Source organism: Tenrec ecaudatus, chromosome 4, assembly GCF_050624435.1.
Source record: "Tenrec ecaudatus isolate mTenEca1 chromosome 4, mTenEca1.hap1, whole genome shotgun sequence".
Classification (NCBI taxonomy): Eukaryota; Metazoa; Chordata; class Mammalia; order Afrosoricida; family Tenrecidae; genus Tenrec; species Tenrec ecaudatus.
This window is the reverse complement of record NC_134533.1, coordinates 185354070-185375378: the sequence shown is the minus strand read 5'-3', so window position 1 is coordinate 185375378 and position 21309 is coordinate 185354070. Positions and strand designations below refer to the sequence as shown.

At 37.5% G+C, this 21309-nt stretch overlaps 1 protein-coding gene across 2 annotated transcripts in view; it reads right to left on the bottom strand.

Moving 5' to 3' along the window:
* TOP2B (DNA topoisomerase II beta) overlaps positions 1 to 21309 on the bottom strand; it is a 76174-nt gene that overhangs the window by 10387 nt on the left and 44478 nt on the right. For both annotated transcript variants that reach the window (XM_075547144.1, XM_075547145.1), the window contains exons 20-30: positions 20881 to 21029; positions 20101 to 20332; positions 18466 to 18600; positions 16944 to 17144; positions 15802 to 15997; positions 15569 to 15660; positions 12687 to 12842; positions 12319 to 12402; positions 11223 to 11417; positions 4447 to 4591; positions 1882 to 2043 (exon numbers count right to left, since the gene is read on the bottom strand). In XM_075547144.1, the coding sequence (XP_075403259.1) occupies positions 1882 to 2043; positions 4447 to 4591; positions 11223 to 11417; positions 12319 to 12402; positions 12687 to 12842; positions 15569 to 15660; positions 15802 to 15997; positions 16944 to 17144; positions 18466 to 18600; positions 20101 to 20332; positions 20881 to 21029 (1747 nt within the window). The remainder of the gene's footprint in view (positions 1 to 1881; positions 2044 to 4446; positions 4592 to 11222; positions 11418 to 12318; positions 12403 to 12686; positions 12843 to 15568; positions 15661 to 15801; positions 15998 to 16943; positions 17145 to 18465; positions 18601 to 20100; positions 20333 to 20880; positions 21030 to 21309) is intronic.

The window sequence follows — 21309 nt, the reverse complement described above, 5'->3', positions numbered from 1 at the left end:
CTATGATTATTAAATTTAAAAATCAGATACTTCATTTTTGTTGTAAGAAAAAATAAAGCCTAAATACAATTCTGAAACATTTAATAGGTAATTTTTATCTAACTTACACACCGTTATAGAGTCGATTCAGACTCATAATGGCCTTATTTATAGGGCAGAGTAGAATCGCCCCTGTGGGTTTCCTAAGCTGAGAATCTGTACAGAAGCAGAAAGCCTCATCTTTCTTTGGAGGAGGAGCGAGGAGGTTAGAACTCCTGACTTTGTAGTTAGTACTCCGCTGGATAATCCATTGCATCATGCCACACAGGCTCCTTCATCTCACTTAAATTACTCATGACTATGGATTGAATGATGTCCACTTCAAAGATAGGTGTTGAAGTCCTTACATTGTGTGGCTGCAATTCCATTTGTGAACGGATGTTCTTTGTTAGGGAGGTAATAGCCATGGGGCATGTCTGAAGGCAACCACTTTGGGAATACAGAGATTAAGCACAAAAGCAAGGAAGGGGGGGGGGGGGTGGGAACAAACTCACTTCCATAAAGTCAATTTCAACCTCAAAGCAACCCTACAGGACAGAGTAGAATTGCCCCCTGTGGATTTCTAAAACTGCACACATCTTTCCAGGAGTAGAAATCGCATTTTCCCCCCTCAGAGCAGCTGATGGTTTCAAGCTGCTGAACTATGGAAGCTCAATCTACCCCACTGCGTCACCAAGGCTGCGATGGCAAACCATATGAAAATTACCCAGGAGGGAAAGAACGGCCGCTGAAAGGAGCGCCAATAAAGAGAGCTTTCTCCTAACGCAGGTGCGGCGGGGCCTGAGACCTCCTGTGAGAAGAAACAGGAGCCCTGGGGTAGGGCTAATGTGTCGGGTTGCCAACGGCAAGGTCAGTGGGGCAAAACCACCAGCCACTCTGCAGGAGAAAGAAGAGCTTTCTCCTTCCTAAGGAGCTGCCGTGTCAGAAACCCACAGGGGAAGCTCTCCCCTGTCCTTCTAGGGTCACAATGAGTTGACACTGACCTGGTCAACAAATAAGTGGATGATAAGAGGAGATTGCTGTTCATTAAAGCCATAAACTTGTGGCCTTAAAGACACAGGGCCGGGCAATATTTTGGACATAGGGTCACTATGGAATGGGACTGACTCCATCTCGACTAAGAGCAACAACTTGTGGTATTTCTGCTATAGCAGTACTAGGTAACGAAGATTCACCTAAACCGTCCACTATACTAAACTCTATAGGTGTATGTATGCTAGGAAAAGAAGTTCAGTTGTTTAATTATAGATTCAAAGGTTTCTGTGCCTGACACGTAACATGTATGTCCCAGAGGTATGGGAATCAGGATTTAACAAAATTGGAAAAGAATCTATAAAATGAAAATTCTCGTGATTTTAGTTATCTAAGGAATCCAAGCTAGGGCAGATTCAGGCAGGATCAAATCATAGGCTTCACAGCAACACGTGATTGCAAACAGAACTCTGCAGCCTAACTCACACCTCAATCATCTATGAACTGTGTGCTCAGAATCAGACTCTCAAAGCAGGGGAACATTTTTCACAATTCAAGCAGAAAACAAAAATCTTCTCATGGACTTGGTGTACTGCCAAGGTTAAGTTTACCAACAACTTTATAATGAAAATCAGTAAAAAAGTATGATTCACTTTAGAGAAATTTACTTTATGCCCAACTTTGGTAGAACAAAGTTCTGAGGTTTTTGTTCTTGCTTCTTGGCCTCCTGTGAACAGAAACTTCTGAAAAGCTAATAGCTTAGGGTGTTAGTTAACATGGATAATACTAACAATATCAACTTCTTTGAGTAAAACTAACTTGGTCAAATTATATTCTATACAATAAAGTAAACATAAAATGTGTCAATACCAGCTGCTCTCCTAAGCAAAGAATCTCTTGGAATAACCACAGGTTCTGTCTCCTCCAAGTCACTTTCTGACTTGGATTCGTCATCTGACCAAGGGTTTCGTTTCTTCACTTTTTTTGTGTTGGCTTTACCGGCTGATGTAGGTGTCTTTCTCACTCTGGCACCTAAAAGAGGAAATGGTGGCAATGAGTTAACCATATTGGTACAAATGTCACTGATAAAACTAAAACGGTTAATCAATCCTGCAACAACAATGATCTGTGAGCTGGTATGTGGATACACAAAAGGGCTGAACGGGTATACAAGAGAATAAAAGTATACTGTACACACACACATACTAGATGAGGGGTACCTAAACAAACCCGGAGCCTTTTTTTAAAGCTATGTATTTAATTTTGTTTTTACAAAACAACCTTATCACCTTCAAAGGATTCTCTATTATAAATAGATTTGCCACATCTGCTATTCCATTTTTGGAAACATTTTTCAAATGCATCTGTTTGGATGGCTGACAGCACAGCACCTCCCTGGTTTGTTTGTTTTTCTTCACCTCTTCTACATCCTCGAATCACTGTCCTTTCATGTCCCTCTTCATTCACGGACACAAAAAGAAGTCACACAGAGTGAGGTCGGGTGAGTCAGGTGTGTAGGGCAAGAGAGGAATGATGTTCTTTTTGCCAAAAACTGGTGCAGTGAGATGACTGCAAGAGCAGGTGCATTGTCGTGGTAGCAAAACCAGTGCCCCATCTGCCACAAATCTGGCCTTTTTTGCTGCAAACTGTTATGCAATTTTTTTCTGAACCTCTAAATAGAAAGCTTGATTAACAGTCTTGACCTGGTGGACAAACTCCAAATGCACTACAAGTCAGCATTTTCATCCGTTTGGGAAGTTGATGCATGTCCAGAATAAGGTTTGTCATCAATCGACATTGCACCTTTTTGGGATGCATAAACCACTCGTACACTTGAGCTTTTCCCAAAGTGTTGTCCTTGTAAAGCTGGGTTCAACATTACAAGTTTCTGTGGCATTTTTCCCAAACAGGAACAAAATTTCACGGCCTCACACCATACTCTTAAAATGACCATCACAAAAAACAAAGTTCCAGTGAATCTGCGTTTCCAAAAAATTTCACTGTGACCACAGAGAACTTTCCCAGGTGACACTACTGGGTACACTAACTCAAAGCAAATTGTTCGATGCTCGCTTAGCAGGGGAAAAAACATGCATGTTAAAAAAGCTCCATTCCACCCAGCACAATTCCGGTTTGTCTGTTTGTTTGTTTGAGGGGGGCAGTACCCTGCCCCCTGGCATATGTTCAACAGAAGGTATTGCTTGCTATGTGTGCATTTACTTTTGCAGCAAATGTATCCATAAAAGTGGAGAGACACAAGGAGGCAAAGTTATGAAAACTGCTTGGATAATAGCCAAATATCCTAAAGGAATGAGTCGCTGAGCCTAGGGGCTAAGGATTATAGTCTGTCTACTCAAGGAAATTTAGTCTCAGAAACCCTGTAGAGGGTGCTATGAATTCAAATCAAGCCTATGGCAGTGGGGCTAGTCCACAAAGGGGGCTAGTTCTACACCCGACTTTGGTGAGTAGGTATCAGAGAGTTAAAAGCTCCTGACCTGCTACTGAAGGACTACTTTGAAACAAATCACCAGCTTCCACAACCCTGAGAGAGAAGCACTACAGGGTGCCAGGTTACCACCACTGCTCACAAAGGCATCCCATTAGAAAGTCCTGGGCAGAAGGGGAGAGAAATGTGGAACAAAACTCTAAACCATAAATGACCCCAGGCTTACTGGTCAGATAAAAACTGGTAGAAGACCTACAACTATGGCCCTTAGTCATCCTGTAAGTCTGGAAGTGAATCCACTATTGTCAGTCAATGTTTACCTGCACAATAGACAAGTCTATACAGAGAACAACACTACCAGTGAAGTACGCTTACCTTAGAAACTCAAATCATTTGAGATGAAAAAGACAGCATTCACCCAAGCTTAGAAGGGTTAGGAAAGGAGAAGGCAGGGGGAAAGGAACCACATGGAAGCAGTAGGATACGTGATGTTACATTGTGGGGGCTGAGATCAATGAGATGAAACAAAATGTGTATTAGTTGGAAACTGCTCTGCTCTGAAATCTTTCACCCAATTCACAATAAAAAGAAGAGCCAAGAGTGAAGTATAGTCTTTGACCCTGGGGCCTCTGCACTGAAACTTCTAGATTCAAGGGAAGATTGCTGCCAAGAAGCATGGCAATCCCCAAGGAATGCCTTAGTGTACAGATGCTGCAAGAAGACAAAGACCAACAGAAAGTGAGCCCATCCTCCCCCAGGGGGCGCTCTTAATTTAGACTTTGGCACCATGTTTGCTTGTTCAAATGAGGGCATGGTGGGTTAAAATGAATAACTCATTATAAAAATAAATATTCAAGAAAATGGAAGGTCTTATTTCAAGTACTACAGGGAAAATCCAATATAAAGAAACCTAATACCTTCTACATATAGTTTTTCTCAAAAAAAAAAAAAAAAGAAAGAAAGTAAAAAACTTTATAACAATTCCTTACCAGGCTCCTTTTTTTCTCTTTTGGGTTTCGGACCTTTAACCATGGGAGCTGATGGAGTCAGTGCCTCTTCTCCTGTCCCTTCTACAGGCGTTCCACTGAATTCCTCATCAAACTCCACTTTCACTGCTGCAGTGTCAGCATCCCCCTGCACATTAAAAAGACAACCAAAATAAGTAAGAAGTAAACCATCACCACATATTTTAGGACTATATTTCTCACAAATAGAAATCAGATTTTTAAATTTTTAAATGACTCTATTGAAGCCCTACAGAAGACTTTAATCAGATAATTTGTTATTTTACTTATCTGTAGCAAAGGACATTTTTTATAACTATAATCTGGTACACCCAATAAAGAGACAGCTACCAAAAAAGCAGCCATAAAAATATCAATGTGACTTTTTAGACCAATAATTGTACATACTAAGGTATATTTGGAAATAAAACCCTATTGCTCCAGCCTCAAGTAGCAGGAAAAGTCTTCAAACTATTGGAGAAAAAATGAACACATGACAAACACTGCTGGGCATTCAGTTCTTTGACTTTGTTGTTGCTAACTGCCACTGAATTAATTCCGACTAATAATAACCTGTGTGAGCCGTGACCTTTAGGAGGCTGTCTTCTGAGGCACCAGGCACCAGGAAATGCTTTTGAACTTCCAACTATTTAGCTGGTAGTTGAACCCCTTAGCCCTATGCATCAACCAGAAACTCTTCTTTGATCCTAACCTAGTTTTTGTTTTTTTAAAGAAAGGCACAAGGACAAGTTATAATACAAATAACAAGTATAGCTGAAGGTGTAGCAGTGGCCCATGGGAAAACTGGACAATTCTGCCTAGAGTATGGCCTGGGAGAGTTCCACAGGGTAGTCCTTTACAAGTAGATTTTAAAGGAACCTCAAAAGTCTACAGGTGAGGAGAAAGGGGGGAAGAGCATTCCAGCAAGAAGGCAGAGAGACATGGTACATCACACTATGTTCAGACAACTGTTAATAGTCTGGTAAGACTAAGGAAATGTAAGCATGAACACTAGCCAGCAAAAGATGAAGGCCTGTAGGGACTACATCATTTTCTATCGGCAGTCAGTGAGTGAGGAATCACTCAAAGTCCTTCGACCTTTGAATAATAATTTACTTTTTTGGAAATAATGCTTTGGTAAAATGATAAGACTGGGGGGGGGGATGATGTACAGAGACTTAAAAATCATGAGATGATGAGAACAAGGTGGTGAGTTAAATGTCAGAGAAAAAGCATGGCATTCTAAGGCAGTGTCACGAAGGAGCCCCAGTGGCAGCAGGATTAAAGTGCTTGGCTGTTAACCCAAAAGAGGAATTTGATACCCTACGCTGTCCACTAGCATTGTTATGAATCACAATTGACTCAATGGCAGATTTGGGGGTTTTGTTGGGTTTTGCTTTAAGGCAGTTTCACTGGGGACCCAACTCAGACAGGGAATGGATTTTGAAATGACTTAGCAGGAAGACAATAGCAGTTAGCTACTGATTAAATAAGAACATTCCCAGGTTTTTGGTTGGACAGTGATGACCGTTAGCTGATCAAAGAAGCAGAGGTAGAAGGCAGGTCTGAAAATGAGGATACACTGTCCAGGGTCAGCTATGCATTGCGAGGAGCTGTGCCCATTCAGCTGGCGATCTGCGCCTGACAACTCCTCACAATGTTTTCTTCTGGGGACACAGATTTGGGAGTCACAAATGCGACTGAATCCATGACGCTCTGACCCTCAGTGTGATTACTCCAAGAGACTCTGTAAGGTGAACAGAGGCTGAGAAATACAAGGAGTCTTCAAAAAGTTCTTGAAAACTTCCATTATCATGTGACGCCATTGTTCCACAAACTGGAAATTTCTTGGGACACTTGAGAGATATCATCTCATTTGAAAAGCCATTTTCCTGAAGATGCAATAACTATGTGTGGGTAAGTGAGCCTGCGTGTGTAGGGGACGTGACAGGAAGGATTAGAATCGACCTCACTTATTAGAACAGTCAAGGGAAATGCTTTCTCTGCTATCCAAAGACCCCTCTTCCTCAAGTATTCGCTTTATCCAGATAACTTCCAAATTTCTAAGACTAGTTCTTGGGCTCATTTCAGTTCTAAATAAATTGATCCTACATTCCCAATTAGAAGCCCAAGTGGCATAGTGGGTTCTGTAGTGAGCTGTTATCTGAAAGGTCAACAGTTCAAAACCACCAGCCTCTCTGTGGAAGAAACATGAGGTCTTCTATTCCCATAAAGAGTTAGTCTCAGAAGCCCTTGGAGGAAATTCTACACTGTGCTATAGGGTTGCTATCAATCTGAACCAATTCCACAGCAGTGATCTAGAAAGATAGGCATTCTCAACCATGGAGCCCTGGACGTGCTGTTGAATAAATGTTGGACTGCTAACAACAAGGTCAGTGGTTCAAAACCACCAGTGGCTATCTGGGAAAAAGATGAGGCTAACTGTGTCCATAAAGATGTATAGTCTCTGAAACTCTATATAGATAGGGTCACTATGAGTCAGCATCAACCCAATGGTACTGGGTTTGGTTTGAAGTTGATAATTCCCAACTATCTGCTGAGCATTAACCACAGTAAATCCAACTAGTTGCCCACAAGTCCATTAAAACTCTGGACAATCCCATGTGTGTCAGAATAGAATCATGCATGCTCCCTAGAAATTTGGATGGCTGGTATTTCAGAAATAGAATCAGAAGTAGGCTGTTGGTCCTTTCATCTGAGATGTCTCTGGGTGAATTCACACCACCAACCATTTGACGAGAAGTAAATTGCATTAACCATCTATACTACTCAGGGTCTCCCAGTTGGACATACACCAAAATTAAAATCCACTGCTGTGGAGTTGAATCTGACTCCTAGAAAGAAGAGAGAACTGAACCATAAGGTTTCCAAGATGGTAAGTCTTTATGGATGCAGATTGCCACCTCTTTCTCTCTCAGAGTTGATGGTAGATTTGAACTGCCAATCTTTCGGTTGCAGCCAAACATGTAGCCAGTGCAACAGCAGAGCTGCATATTATTGGACATAGCAATCTAATCAAGGAGCTCTGATGGCACAGTGGGGTACGGGTTGGGCAGCTAACCACAAAGAAAGCAGTCTGAAACCACGAGCCACTCTTTGGCAGAAAGATGAAGCTTTCTACTCCCATAGAAAGTTACAGTCTTGGAAACACTCACAGGGGTGGTTCAATGCTGTCCTATAGGGTCACTATGAGTTGAAATCAACTTGACGGTGGTGACTTTGGATCAGGGGGTTTATTTTGACAAATATAAAAGTTTCAAAGAGTTAGTGGGAAAATTCCATTATTTTTTTAATTTTTACCTTTTGATTCAAGTTTCCATGACTTTTTTGAAGCTCTCCATTAATTACCTGCGAACTAAAATCAATCTATGCAGAAAAAAGTAACCTCTCTATGGCATTGATAATTATTGGCAATAGAAATGCAAAAGCTGGAAGCTACAAGGAAAACCAGTAGTCGAGAAATATGACCTTATAATAGAAATGAAGCTGGAGGTCTCCATGACACAACTTTGCAAAACCAATGACTTCGTCACAAATACCTTTTTCAGCAACACAAGTAGTAACTAGACATGTGAATTTTTCCAGATAGAATAGATAGAAAATGACCACATTTGTGGGAACAGATAATGGAGAAGCTAAATATCACCAATTAAAACAAGGCCAGAGGTTGACTGTGGAGCAGACCATCAATTGCTCCTATGTAAGTTCAGGTTGAAGGTGAAGAAAATTAAAATATGTCCACAAGGCCAAAGTATGATGTTAAGTATAACTCACCTGAATTTCAAGAACAGATCCGATGCACTCAACACTAATGACAGAAGATCTAATGAGCTGTGAATGACACCAAGTATATAATACATGAAGAAAGCAAAACGTCACTAAAAAGACAGGAAAGAAAAGATCTACATGGAGGTCGCCCAAAGAGACTCTGAAATGTGCTCATATTCGTAGAGTAGCTAAGTCACATTAAAGAAATGATGAAGTAAAAGAGTTGAACAGAAAATTTCAAAGGGCAGCTTGAGAAGAAAAAGTATTATAATGAAATGTGCTAAGACCTAGAGTTAGAAAACCAAGAAAGAACGAGCTCAGGACATCTTCAATGGGAAGGACTGAAGAGAAAATTCAAACCTTGAGTTAAAATACTGAAAGAGTCTATGGGTAAAAAAATGATACAGAAAACATCAGAAGAAGATGCAAAGGACACTGGTGCACATGGGAGCTGGAGGCACAGGGAATCCAGGGTGGACGATACCTTCAGCATCAGGGGTGTGAGGGGCGATACTGGGAGAGTAGAGGGTGAGTGGGTTGGAAAGAGGGAACCGATTACAAGGATCCACATGTGACTGTCTCCCTGGGAAACAGACGGCAGAGAAGGGGGGGAAGGGAGACTCCAGATAGGGCAAGATATGACAAAATAACAATCTATAAATTATCAAGGGCTCATGAGGTAGGGGGGAGCGGGGAGGGAGGGGAAAAAAAAAGAGGACCTGATGCAAAGGGCTTAAGTGGAGAGCAAATGCTTTGAAAATGAGGAGGGCAAAGAATGTACGGATGTGCTTTATACAATTGATGTATATATATATATGTATGGATTGTGATAAGAGTTGTATGAGCTCCTAATAAAATGTAAAAAAAATAGAACACACCGGTGACCCTAAGCACAGGAAAAAAAAAAAGAACTGAATTTATTTTTGTAGTGAATGTTAGGGGAAAGTGAACTCTGTGGAAATCCAATAAAAAAATTCAATAGCAATAAATTTATTTTAAATAAACAAAAAAAAGATGCAAAGAATATAGAGTCAGTGTACCAAAAAAACCTAATCGACAATCAACCATTTCAGGAGGAATCAATCATATGATCAAAAATCCAGTCCAAGCTACTCTGAAGGTATCAGTCAGCAACAGAGCTCCAGAAATTGACAGAATACCAACCAAAATTTTCAACCAGCTGATGAAGCACTACAAGCACTTACTCAACTATACCAAGACATTTAGAAGTAGGCTACTTGGCCAACTAATGGGAAGAGATTCATATTTAACCCCATTCCAAAGAAAGGGGACCCACCATGATCCACAAGTTACAGAGCAATATCATTAATACATTTTGTTGAAAATCATTCAACAATGTTTGCAGCATATGTTGACAGGGAACTACCAGAAATGCAGGTCAGATTCAGAAGAGGATGTGGAGCAAAGGCTACCATGTCAGGTGGATCTTGGCTGAAAGCAGAGAATACCAGAAAGATGCTTCCTTGTGTTTTATCGCTCTGCAAAGGCAATCAACTGTGTGGATTAAGACAAACTATGGACAGCCTTGAAGGAAATGGGAATCCGTAACCCTTTATTGCGCTTGAGGCAGCTGTGGAGATAAAACAAAGAAACGCTGCATGGCTTAGTCGAGAAAGCAGACATCGGGCGTGCTCTCGCCGAACTTCCTCCATCTGTACACTGAAAAGTTGGATTACATCAAGAATTCGGCATCAGAATTAAGGGGACACTTACTAACCTTCAAGATACAGAGAACTTGAAGCACTTGCTAGTAAAACCAAGGATTTGTAGCCTTCAGTAAGGATTACAACTCAATGTAAAGAAAGCCAAAATTATTTTAATTGGACCACTAGGTAGTAACATCATGATAAAATGGAGAAAAGACTGCAGTGTCAAGGATTTGATCTTGCTTGGATCTATCTACAACCAATGCTCATGGAAGCAGCCATTGAGAGATCAAATGATACACTGCATTAGGTAAATTTTCTGCACAAGACTATTTTTTTAAGTGTTGACAAACAAGGATGTTACTTAGTGGACTAAGGCGTGCCGCAGCCTAGTCACGATATTTTCTTTCTCTCTTTTTAATAAATCATCTTATTGGGGGCGCTCAGAGCTCTTATAACAACTCTACATAGCCAAGGTATTTTCAATGGCCTAATTTTCATGTGAAAGCTGGACTTTGAATAAGAAAGAACAAAGAAGAACTGATGCGCTTGAATTAGGATGCTGGCTAAGACTATGAAAGCACCAGGGACTGCCAAGAGAACACGCAGCTCTGTCTTGGCAGACAGAGAGCCTAATGCTCCTTACAAGACAGGATGGCAAGACTTGACCCCCCTTACTTTGGATATGTTATCGGTCAAGAAGAGCCCCTGGAAAAAAAACATCATGCTTGGTGAACTCAATGAATGTGGCCCTTCCAAATAACTAATATTACCCTCTAGCCAGGGAGCTTATGTCTGCTTATAAAAAATCTGGATTTCATATGCCTGTTTCTGTGGTCCCGTTTTGGAAGGCATTATTTGCTAACAAACAGGAATGAGATGAGACTAAATTCTGGCCTTTAGTAGATGGTATGAACTGGACCACACCCTCGTTTAAGGGTAATCTTAGTTACTATTATTGACTATGGGTGTAAGGAATTATATACTACAACCGAGAGGAGGAAAAAAATTGGTTCTGTAGTAGCCTGGGAAACAGCGTGGCTGGTTAAGATTAGTAGAAGGTCTAATGCTTACTGGAAACATCTTGCCATATGGGCTCCTAGCAAATAATATGAAGAGGCTTCAAAAAGGTTTGGGGAAAATTAAAAGATAATGGAGTTTTTTTCACAAACATTTTGAAGCCCTATCATATTAGAAACAAAATAAAATTTAAGCACCCAGGGAAATGATAATTACAGAATTATAATACATATATCCACCATTATGGAGATAGATGCCAATGAGCAAAATCAAGGCACATCATACCTTCTTCTTCTTCAGGAGCTTTTTGCTGGCATCGGCCTTCATAGCGGTGATCTCAGGAACTATTCTTCTGCCATAAGGTGAGGGCATTGTCTCTTCCAACTGGAGCTTCTTCACCTTGGGTTTGCCAACTTTACCTTTGATTGCTTTTCCAGACATTCCAGCCAGAACATCTTCTCGTTCTTGCGCTTCCACTTTCTAAAGGGTATTTATGAGGAGGGAAATGTAAATAACTCTTTAAGAAAGCCAATCAGTGGTGCATAAGAAACTAAAATTAGTTTTAGTGATTAAAAAGTTAAGTTGTCTTTCAAATAATCTAATCTTATCCAACAACAATTTTGTCCAGCAAGCTTCTGAATTGTGATACAAGGGAGTGGTAATTATATAAGTAACGTGGCACCTTCAAATACTAGTATCCTAAGGTAGACCATGGAACCTAGACCTCTATGACATGGTATTAGCAAATCCTTGTAAACCATAAATAAAAGGTTACATTAACAACTATGACGATATTATTTCCTATTGCCTTACCTTATCATTTAAAAGTGGAGATGGTTCAACATGTAAATTAAAGTAAAAAATATGAACATTGAAAGTACAATATAATAGAACTTAAGCAGTTCATTGTTAGCAATCAATGAGAATACACATTAATGCTAAAGATTCCTTTGACAAAATAATTCCCTCAGCTATTAGGTTTACAGACATACAAGAGAAGCTGATACTGTTATCATTTCTTTAAAGATATTTTCAAATATACTTTTGTATAATAGCATAATATAAATAACATAAGCTTTGAAATCAGACAGATCTAGAAATCAGCCTTGGCACTTAAACTTACAAGTTATGTTACCTTGAGAAATAACCGTTTGTTTTATTTTAAAATGTTAGGCATTAAAAATTCTGATGTCCATTTTTTAGATAATGAGCTGGGTCCAGAGAGGAGGATTAACGCCTCTATAATCATACACTGCCTCTCTAAACAAGTTAGTTACCTTCATAGAGCACATAAACCCACACATAGTTAAACATGTAAAATTAATTTTCATTATTTCATAAATAATGCTTTAAAAATAATTTTAATATAGCCTTAACCTACATCCAGTTCTTCAACAAATGCCGCTAAATCTTCTTTCCAAAGATCTGAAGGAGATTTTCTTTTAACATCATTGACCTCTCGTCCCTATAATTAATTAAAAAGCAGTACAGGTTAAATATTCCCAAATTTTTAAAAATGGTTTTTTAATCATTTTATTAGGGGCTCATACAACTCATCACAATCCATACATACATCAATTGTGTAAAGCACATTTGTCCATTCATTGCCCTCATCATTCTCAAAACATTTGCTCTCCACCCAAATTTAAAATTTTATGAATAAATAAAATACTAAATTTTTTAAAAAGAAAACTAGGATATAAACAACACAAAAATAGTTTCAAATTATTTTCCCACAAAAATTCATACTTTGGCATCTCTCTGTTTAATCAGTTCGTCAACTTTTTCTTTAGTAAGACACCATAGAGACATATTTAAAATATAATTAAAATCAGGGCCTGAAGGAGTGCCTGAATCAGAAGAACTATCATCATGCTGGTTTTGTGTTTCTTCCTCTTCCGCAGCCTGTAAAAAAAATAAACTTTATGTTAAAGCCCTATACAACAGCAAATCAGTATTGAATTTTATTGACTACAGAGTAAAGATTGTACAAAGCTACTCATCTATTTCTGTATCTCAGGGGTTATTTTAGATTATATGCAAGATTACCTATAAAAGTGTGTTTCCTGTAAGAGGTTCAAATTTTCTAAAGACACACAGTAAAGTCCTGAAAATGCAGCCCCTACATGCCCAATGAAACTTAACTGTTTGCACAGGCACTCAACTATAAAATAAGAATACTCCCCATTATTGTAATTAATGGAGTAAAACTAATGCTTTACACCCTTGCACCTTATCAAATTTTTATACTGGTGAGTAAATTAAGAATTCAAACCCAGAATAAAGATCACCCATGAGTACTGTTTGCAGTTGTAATAAATATGCTAAGGTACATTCATGGCAATAAAAATGCTCTGAAGCAAGATTATTCATGTGAGAACTCAGAAAAACTTCACTTAAAAATTTAAGAGTTGATTAAGTATGATTTAAAATTTGATTAAAAATTGTCTGGTCTACTTAAAAAATATATTCATAGGTCTTTATTCACAGAAAGCGCTGCAATAAAATAATCCTCATAAGTCAATATCCTTAATTTCAAATCCAGTGAATGAAATTTATTATAAGTGAGATCCTTACATTTTCCAAAAATAACAATAGTCATGACAGGAACATTGCATCTTAATTTTTGAAGGCACTCAGATAATTAAAAATGTCTGAGCTAGCCACACTACTCCAGAAAACAAAATGTTCACGTTTAGTACCCCAAGAAAGGAAAAATTAACTTACAATTTAATCAAAAATTTAATTTAAATGATGCATATATACAACATATAGTTTAAATGTATTTTAGAAATATGAACAAAATTTGCAAAGCAAGATGCTTCATTGTATCAACAAATTATAAATTCAACTATGGAGCACTAGCCAAATAATGACTGCATCTGAGTGAGTTGAAAGATGTTTAAGAATTTTGTATACATCTAATGGCAGATTAATAGTTTTACCATTTTCAAATTTTTTTACATTCTTAGGCTATTTTAAAAATATTATGAGTGTCTTAGAATCCTATTGGAACCATGTTTCGAAGTAATTTGAGCTAAGGCTTGATCACACACTAAAGTATTATTATGCATGTTTTATAATTGGTGTATTGCTCACTCTTAACAGGGAGTATGATTTAGATCACTTTCAGAAAATTTTAAAAATACTTAACCTTTCAAATTTGCAATGACATAATTCCAACATGTTTTAGGACAAAACAAATCCTTCTTCAAGTATAGGCTTTCGAATTCTAACTTTCTGCCCAATTACATGACGATAATATCCTCTCGGGAGAGCAGTCCTTTATGTTCCTCACATCTCCAGAATGTACGCCTGACCAAACTCCTGAGAAACTTGTGTGGGTGTCCACACAATGAAAGCAACCAAGCACTAGGTTTACCCAGGGAGTCTATTTCCATGGGAAAGGCATTCTCATGCTTTAGATACATTTACCTTTCAAAACTAAGCAGATTAATTTTTTAAGTTATGGTTTAAATCAATAGTAATACTAGAAATATTAGTAATATTAGAAGGAAATCGGTGTCGACATTTTGAGCTATAAGAGTATACTTAAACACAGGTAGGGATAAAAGGGCTTGGATCATCCTAATTTTGAATGTCTGCCTTCTCCTGCCCTGTTTTCCTCAATTAAATGAATAGAAGCCTATTTCTAAATATATAAGTGCTGCATTATATATTCTAATTTCACTCACTTTAATATATGGCAATATACTGACTTCAAAATTGGAAGGAAAACCTTAATATAAACAAAAACAGCATTTTAATGTAATTTGATGAAAAGTATGAAAATATTATGATTGAGAACTTACAAGTATAGAAATTTCAATTCAAGTTATATTACTAATCATATTTTTAAAAGATAATAGCCTTAATCATTTCTAATTTTGTTACTGTTCTATATTTGTATTCTCAAACATAATATTACCTTTAAATTTTTTCATTTAATAATATAAAAAAGAAAGAAACTAATGTCATTTGAGGGAAAATTCAAAAGTTTCAATAGTATAATCACTCACTATTACTACTCCGAAGATCTGAAGTGGACAACTTAGTTAATAATTAACACCAGATTTCTAAGCTGAAATCCTAAGGCTTAAATCTCTGGCTAAAGCCCTAAGCATGGGGCAGAAGAGATACTGGGTAATTTATAAATACTATAATGAATGACCATTTCACGTCTAATGTTCCCAGTGTAAACCAAAACCAGGCTTAGTGAGTAGTGACTAGATGCCATGGTGTGACCCTAGACGGAACAATGTGGAATAACTAATCACTACAGTCTGGTTCCAAGATAGAATGCATGCACCTCACAAAAACCACCACCACAACTGACACCCTTTAATGGCAGGCTCAGAAAAAAATGCCAAAGAGACTGAGCTACCTTCTCACACCTGGAGTCATTTCTCCAGGCCCTGGTTGAATCACACTGGCAAAGTGCTTTGTGGTGGGTGTGCACTGCAAATTCCTGCACTGTATCTGTTCTGTGGATAAACAGAAGACTTCAGTCTCCGAGCAGACAACTCAGCACCTTTAGCAGTACTACATTGAAAATTTAGGGGTAGGATTTTGTTTATTTTGGAAGATGCTTTTGAAAGCTTCTCTAAATGTCTTTTTCTGCAAATGATTACCTTTTCTTGTGCTTCTTTCCAGGCTTTCACTGGGTCAGATTCATAACCTCTCTGGACTAACATTTGAATCAAATCTTTCTTTGACCTATTCTCTATGTGAGGGAAAAATAAAGTTAGGATCAAGAAAAGAGATTCAACTTGTATTTGTTTATATTCTACTGACAAAAAAAGTCTTCTATTAATAAAGTTTTCCATTTTAACTAATAATAAAATTTTTTTAAATGACACCTTACCTATAGAAATTTTCCCTTGTATCTTCTCTAAAATAAAACGGGCCTGATTATTAAGCTTTGAAGATTCAGCTCCCAACATTCCCACAAGCCACTCCTTCCGTAAGCCATAGTAACTTAATCGTAAATCAAAGAATTCCTTCAAGATGTCTTGCACAGTCTCGTACTTCTTTAGACACCCCATATGATCAAAGAGAACCTAACAAAACACAAATTTTGTATGACTGCATTAAACTAGTATTGACATTTTAACATATGGTATCCACAGTATTTAAAAAATAAATAAAAATGATTATCTCAACAGAGTATCCCTAAAAACAATCATAAGCACATTTTGTAAACATTCTTTGGATGACTGCCAAACAGATGAGAGATTCACATTTTCAAAGACCATATAATATAGAAAGTAGGGAAAATTCTGAGAGGAAAAATAGGTCGTTAAAAAGTAAGTTTATTAAAATGGTTACAACGTCAGCAAGAAAAACTTATCAGACTAAAATTTTAAATATTCCTTATCTAAACTTGTTCAATGTAAAGTTCTTTTCCCCATATATGCTCAACATCTTTCTATTTTCCAATATTCCTTTTCTATAATTTAGTCATTCAAACTTCCACAAGTTTTTGCAACTTTTCCATCTCTTTTTTCCCTCTTTCGTTTAAAGCCCTTTCTGAGCAGATAGTGGTACTTTTTTTTAGCCACTGTGCTATCACTGCATTTGTTTCCTATTTTTTAACCTTCAAGATAACAAATCAGGGAACTTGGATAATCACACATACCTTTTAGTAAAGATTAGATTGTATGAGATTGGTTAATGCATATGAAAATCCTGCAACAATCTGTCTCATCATTTTTAGTTTGTGAGGGTATTATGTATGCTCTGTGCTTGAGTCCAGATATAGAAACAAAGAGTTGGGAATAAGGCCAGAGGATTAATAATAGAGTAAAAGGAAATTACTCCTAGACTCTTCAGCAGATATACCGAATAAACACTTTCCACATTAATTTATGTGATTCTAATTTTACCATGTTTCAAGAGGAAAATGCATTCAGGCTTACTCTATATAACCACTCCTATCGTGACAGTATTGTCAACAACTGAACAGATAAGAGAAAAACCAAATTAACTGTAAACCTAATAAATTACCATGGAATTACAAGTAAGAGTTGTTTGCAGTTTAAAGACTTTGTGCAATCCAGCAGCTTCTGCTTGTGCAAGTTTCTCTTCAGTCATTTTCACCACAAATTTCACAGTTGTATCAGTATGATATTCTTTATAATCAGATATTAATGCTGGTGTTTTGTCTGTTCCATTTAGCATAGGTTCTAAAACCTGCTCTTTGTATACCTACAAAAGATTTAAAAACAAGTCATTCTTTCCATGATATACTCTCCTACCACATGCTATACATCTTTTAAAAATTCTCAGTTCCAGTATGAGAGGGAAGAAATCTCTTATCTCCTCTACCATCTCCTGCAGAAACACCGAATCTGCTGTCATTCACTCAATTCTGACTCACAGTGACCATGCAAAGATAGAGCAGAACTGCTCCTTAGGGGGTTCCAACCACTGAACTTAAACCGTGAATATCCGAGCCCCTGCCCACGGTGCCACCACGGCTCCTTGTCCAGCCACTAGAGACATTAATCGAGAGGATCCCAGAGAAGCGGCATGTAAAGTAATGGTTCTGCTCTGTTCCTATTCTAAAGGTGAAGAAGCTGAATATAAAATAACATCAACTGAAATTGACTAGAGATTAGGTTGGCTAATAGATTTTTAATAGCCGATACTAGTTGACATGAAATTTACTGACCATATTTATATGATCCCAAACAAAAGCCAACTGCACCTTACACTTTAATCTATTCTTCATTTAAAATAAATACAAAAAGTAGTATCTCCAACAAATGTACTGAGCTAGCATAGTTCTGATGAAAGCAGACTCATTCCACTGAGTCAATTCTAACTCAGGGCAACCAGGTGTATTACAGAAGCGCACTGCTCCCTAAGGTTTCCTCGACTGTGATCTTTGAACAAACAAATCGCTAGGTCTTTCATCCATGGTGCCACCTGGTGGGCTGGAGCCACCAAACTTCAAGGGAGTAGTGGAGTGTAAACCATTAGTGCCAAACGGGGACCTTTCTACTTCACTTGGAGAACTTTAATGCTTTTTAATTACATTTTGAATATTCAAAACACAAATTCAATTAAGAGAGTCAGAGAAGTAGACAGGAATTTTAAAACACCATGCAGCCTTAGACTAAATGACGGTGAAATCTAGCGGCATGCCTCCGAGATATTAACAATTCAGTCCTTGTCCCGACCACCACAATTTAAAAGTACTGTAATAAAAGGAGATGCAGAGTTTTGGGTTTCCCAGTATAAATAGAAGTTATACAATATTGTAGTCTATTAAGTGTGCAACATAATTATGAAAAGTTTGAAATACTGTAAAAAGCAACAAAATTGTGACCCGGAAACACAAAGTGAGCACATGCTATTGAAAAAAATGGTGCCAAGAAACTTGCTTTGATTCAGGGTTGTCACAGATCTTCAATTGTAAAAAACAGAATTATGAAGCGCAATATAGTGATGTACTGAAAAACAGAGCATGCCTGTATTCTTACCCAAAAGAACCCTCATATACAGGTCACATATTTACACTAACCTGTGTCCAAGTTCTAACTGGAAGCTCTGTAATCTCTACCGTGTTTCTGTCCACCACAAATATCTCACCACTAACCGCATACTGGTTTTGACCAAGTTCTTGAATTGTTCCTTTAAAGTTTTTGTAGTTTGGAAGCTGCAGAGAAATAAAGTAGCGTACAGTTCTGATTTCTCTCTTTCAGTGTCAGTACGATTTTTTAATGTCCCCGAATATCAACAATGACAAATTTACCATGTCGTAACAGAATTTCTCATCCTTTACATATTTCCTCTCTCCACATGACTGATCGATCTTGAATTCACTACTTCTTGTTTATACAATCTGGACATCCTCAAATCTCAAAACTTTTCTTAATCTTCATACAATATGATTTTAGCCCACTACTTACATACTTCCTTCTTCTCTAAATTAGTAATTCTTCAAATTCAAACTTCTTGAGCATTACAGTGAAAGTTTCCTGCAGTCTAGACCCAATCTAACTTTCTCCAGTTTCTAGTGACTTGTTTCTCGGAACCACAAACGTACTCACTGCCACACACTGCCTGCCAACTTTTGAAAACTATCCGCAGCTTCACTATGGTGGCTTTTGAACCTTTCTCTCCTCACTTACTCATATTTTCTATAACGAGCATGATCATTTTTGTAATAAAATGGCACTTTTAGAGTATCATGAGAGAAATTTTCTAGATAATTTTAAATCATGTATGAGGAGGGGAAAAAACACCTTTTAAAGGGTTTACTTAGTGTGTCAAGAGGCATTTAAGAGAGAATTAAACGCCGAGAATCAAGTAAGATAAAGTTTAAAATATAGAGTTTGTATTAAGTGTTTTTATTTTATGCATCTTTAACACTGTAATAAAACATGGTAATTCAAGAACAGTAACATATAACTTGGCCCTAAAAATTATTATTCTGTGTGTGAATATAACTGAAAGATTTGAAAGCCTAGAATAGGGTATTTTTACATTTCCATAAACAGTTTCTTCTTACAAACATTACCATCAGGTTTTTACCAAAAGCTGAATCTTTTAGTGTAAAACACACATGAAATTACATACTATTTTTTAAGGTCTTTGTTTTCTATAATGTGTTTTTTTTCCCTCTTTTTTTTAAAAAACATTTTATTAGGGGCTCATACAACTCATCACAATCCATACATATACATACATCAATAGTATAAAGCACATCGTACATTCTTTGCCCTCATCATTCTCAAAGCATTTGCTCTCCACTTAAGCCCTTTGAATCAGGTCCTCTTTTTTTTTCCCCTTCCCTCCCCGCTCCCCCCTCCTCCCTCATGAGCCCTTGATAATTTATAGATTGTTATTTTGTCATATCTTGCCCTATCCAGAGTCTCCCTTCACCCCTTCTCTACCATCTGTCTCCCAGGGAGGAGGTCACGTGTGGATCCTTGTAATCGGTTCCCCCTTTCCAACCCACTCACCCTCTACTCTCCCAGCCTTGCCCCTCACACCCCTGGTCCTGAAGGCATCATCCACCCTGGATTCCCTATGCCTCCAGCTCCCATAGGCACCAGTGTACAACCTCTGCCCTACTTTTCTAAAATAATTGGACTTTGTAGTCTAAATCTTATCATTTATTAAACAACATAAATAATAATTTCCAGATAATTACCATGGGATGAGGATCCAAGCCATCGAGCATTCGTCTGACATTGTTCACAATTTCCCTAGCGTCATAGTTGGGGAGTTTGCAGGCCCATCCAGTACCAATGCCCTCAGCACCATTTATTAAGACCATGGGAATGATGGGAATGTACCACTCGGGCTCCACACGTTGATTATCATCATAAAGAAACTTCAGCAAGTTATCATCCATGGCAGGGAAAAGCAGTCTGGCTAAAGAGCTAATTAAAGACAAGGAAAAAAGAAAACATAGTGAAAAGTCTATAGATGTGGGGGAAAAAACTTTATACATAATTAAAGATGCATTTCTATATAAATATATTAATAAGGATGCACTTTAAAATTTGTATTGCATGTGTCTTTAGTACCTATTGTTTAACTAAAAAATTCACTGAAACTCATTGCCAAATGCTTCACTCTGGCACAATGATACAATAAGTTAAGTCCAATTTTCTTTATCTTACTATCGGTAAAGCTTTTTAAAGGTTTCCTCATTACCATGAATAAGCCTCCTAATCTATCTTCAGTTTTAAAATTAAGTGGGGTCAGAAAAAAAAATACTTACATTCATTAAGATTAGCTTCACCAATAACACATAAAAATTAACAAAGTACTTCATTCTATTTGTGATCAAATAATTTAGAACACATACCCTAAAAATGAATAAATAACCAGATATCATCTCTCGACAGCTACAATTCTATTAAACATTTACTTCCAGTGATCTTCAAATAAGGCTTCATGTCCCTGTATCTCAGAAGATGGTTACCTCAACATGGTGAAAATATAACGAGGGCTTGCAGCGTCTTTGCCACCGTGCAGCCGAGTTCCGAACTGGCCAATAGGCTGCAGTAAGTTAACATTGTTACTTCCCACGAAGTTCTGAGCCAGGTTCACAATAGTCATCATTAATGCTTGCTACACGTTAGAAACAGAAAAATCAAACATTCATATTGTAAATATCCCGTAACTATGCCCACATTCTTATTAAAATATGAACTTTCAAATCCCTTATGTTTCCAGAGACCATATAAAAGAAAAAATACTTTATTGTGTTTAATTTTTTTAATTAAATGATCATTTTATTGGGGGCCCTTACAGTTCTTATAACAATGTATCCATCAATTGTATCAAGCGCATTTGTGCATATGTTGCCATCATTATTTTCCTAAACATTTACTTTTTTTAAAAAATCAGT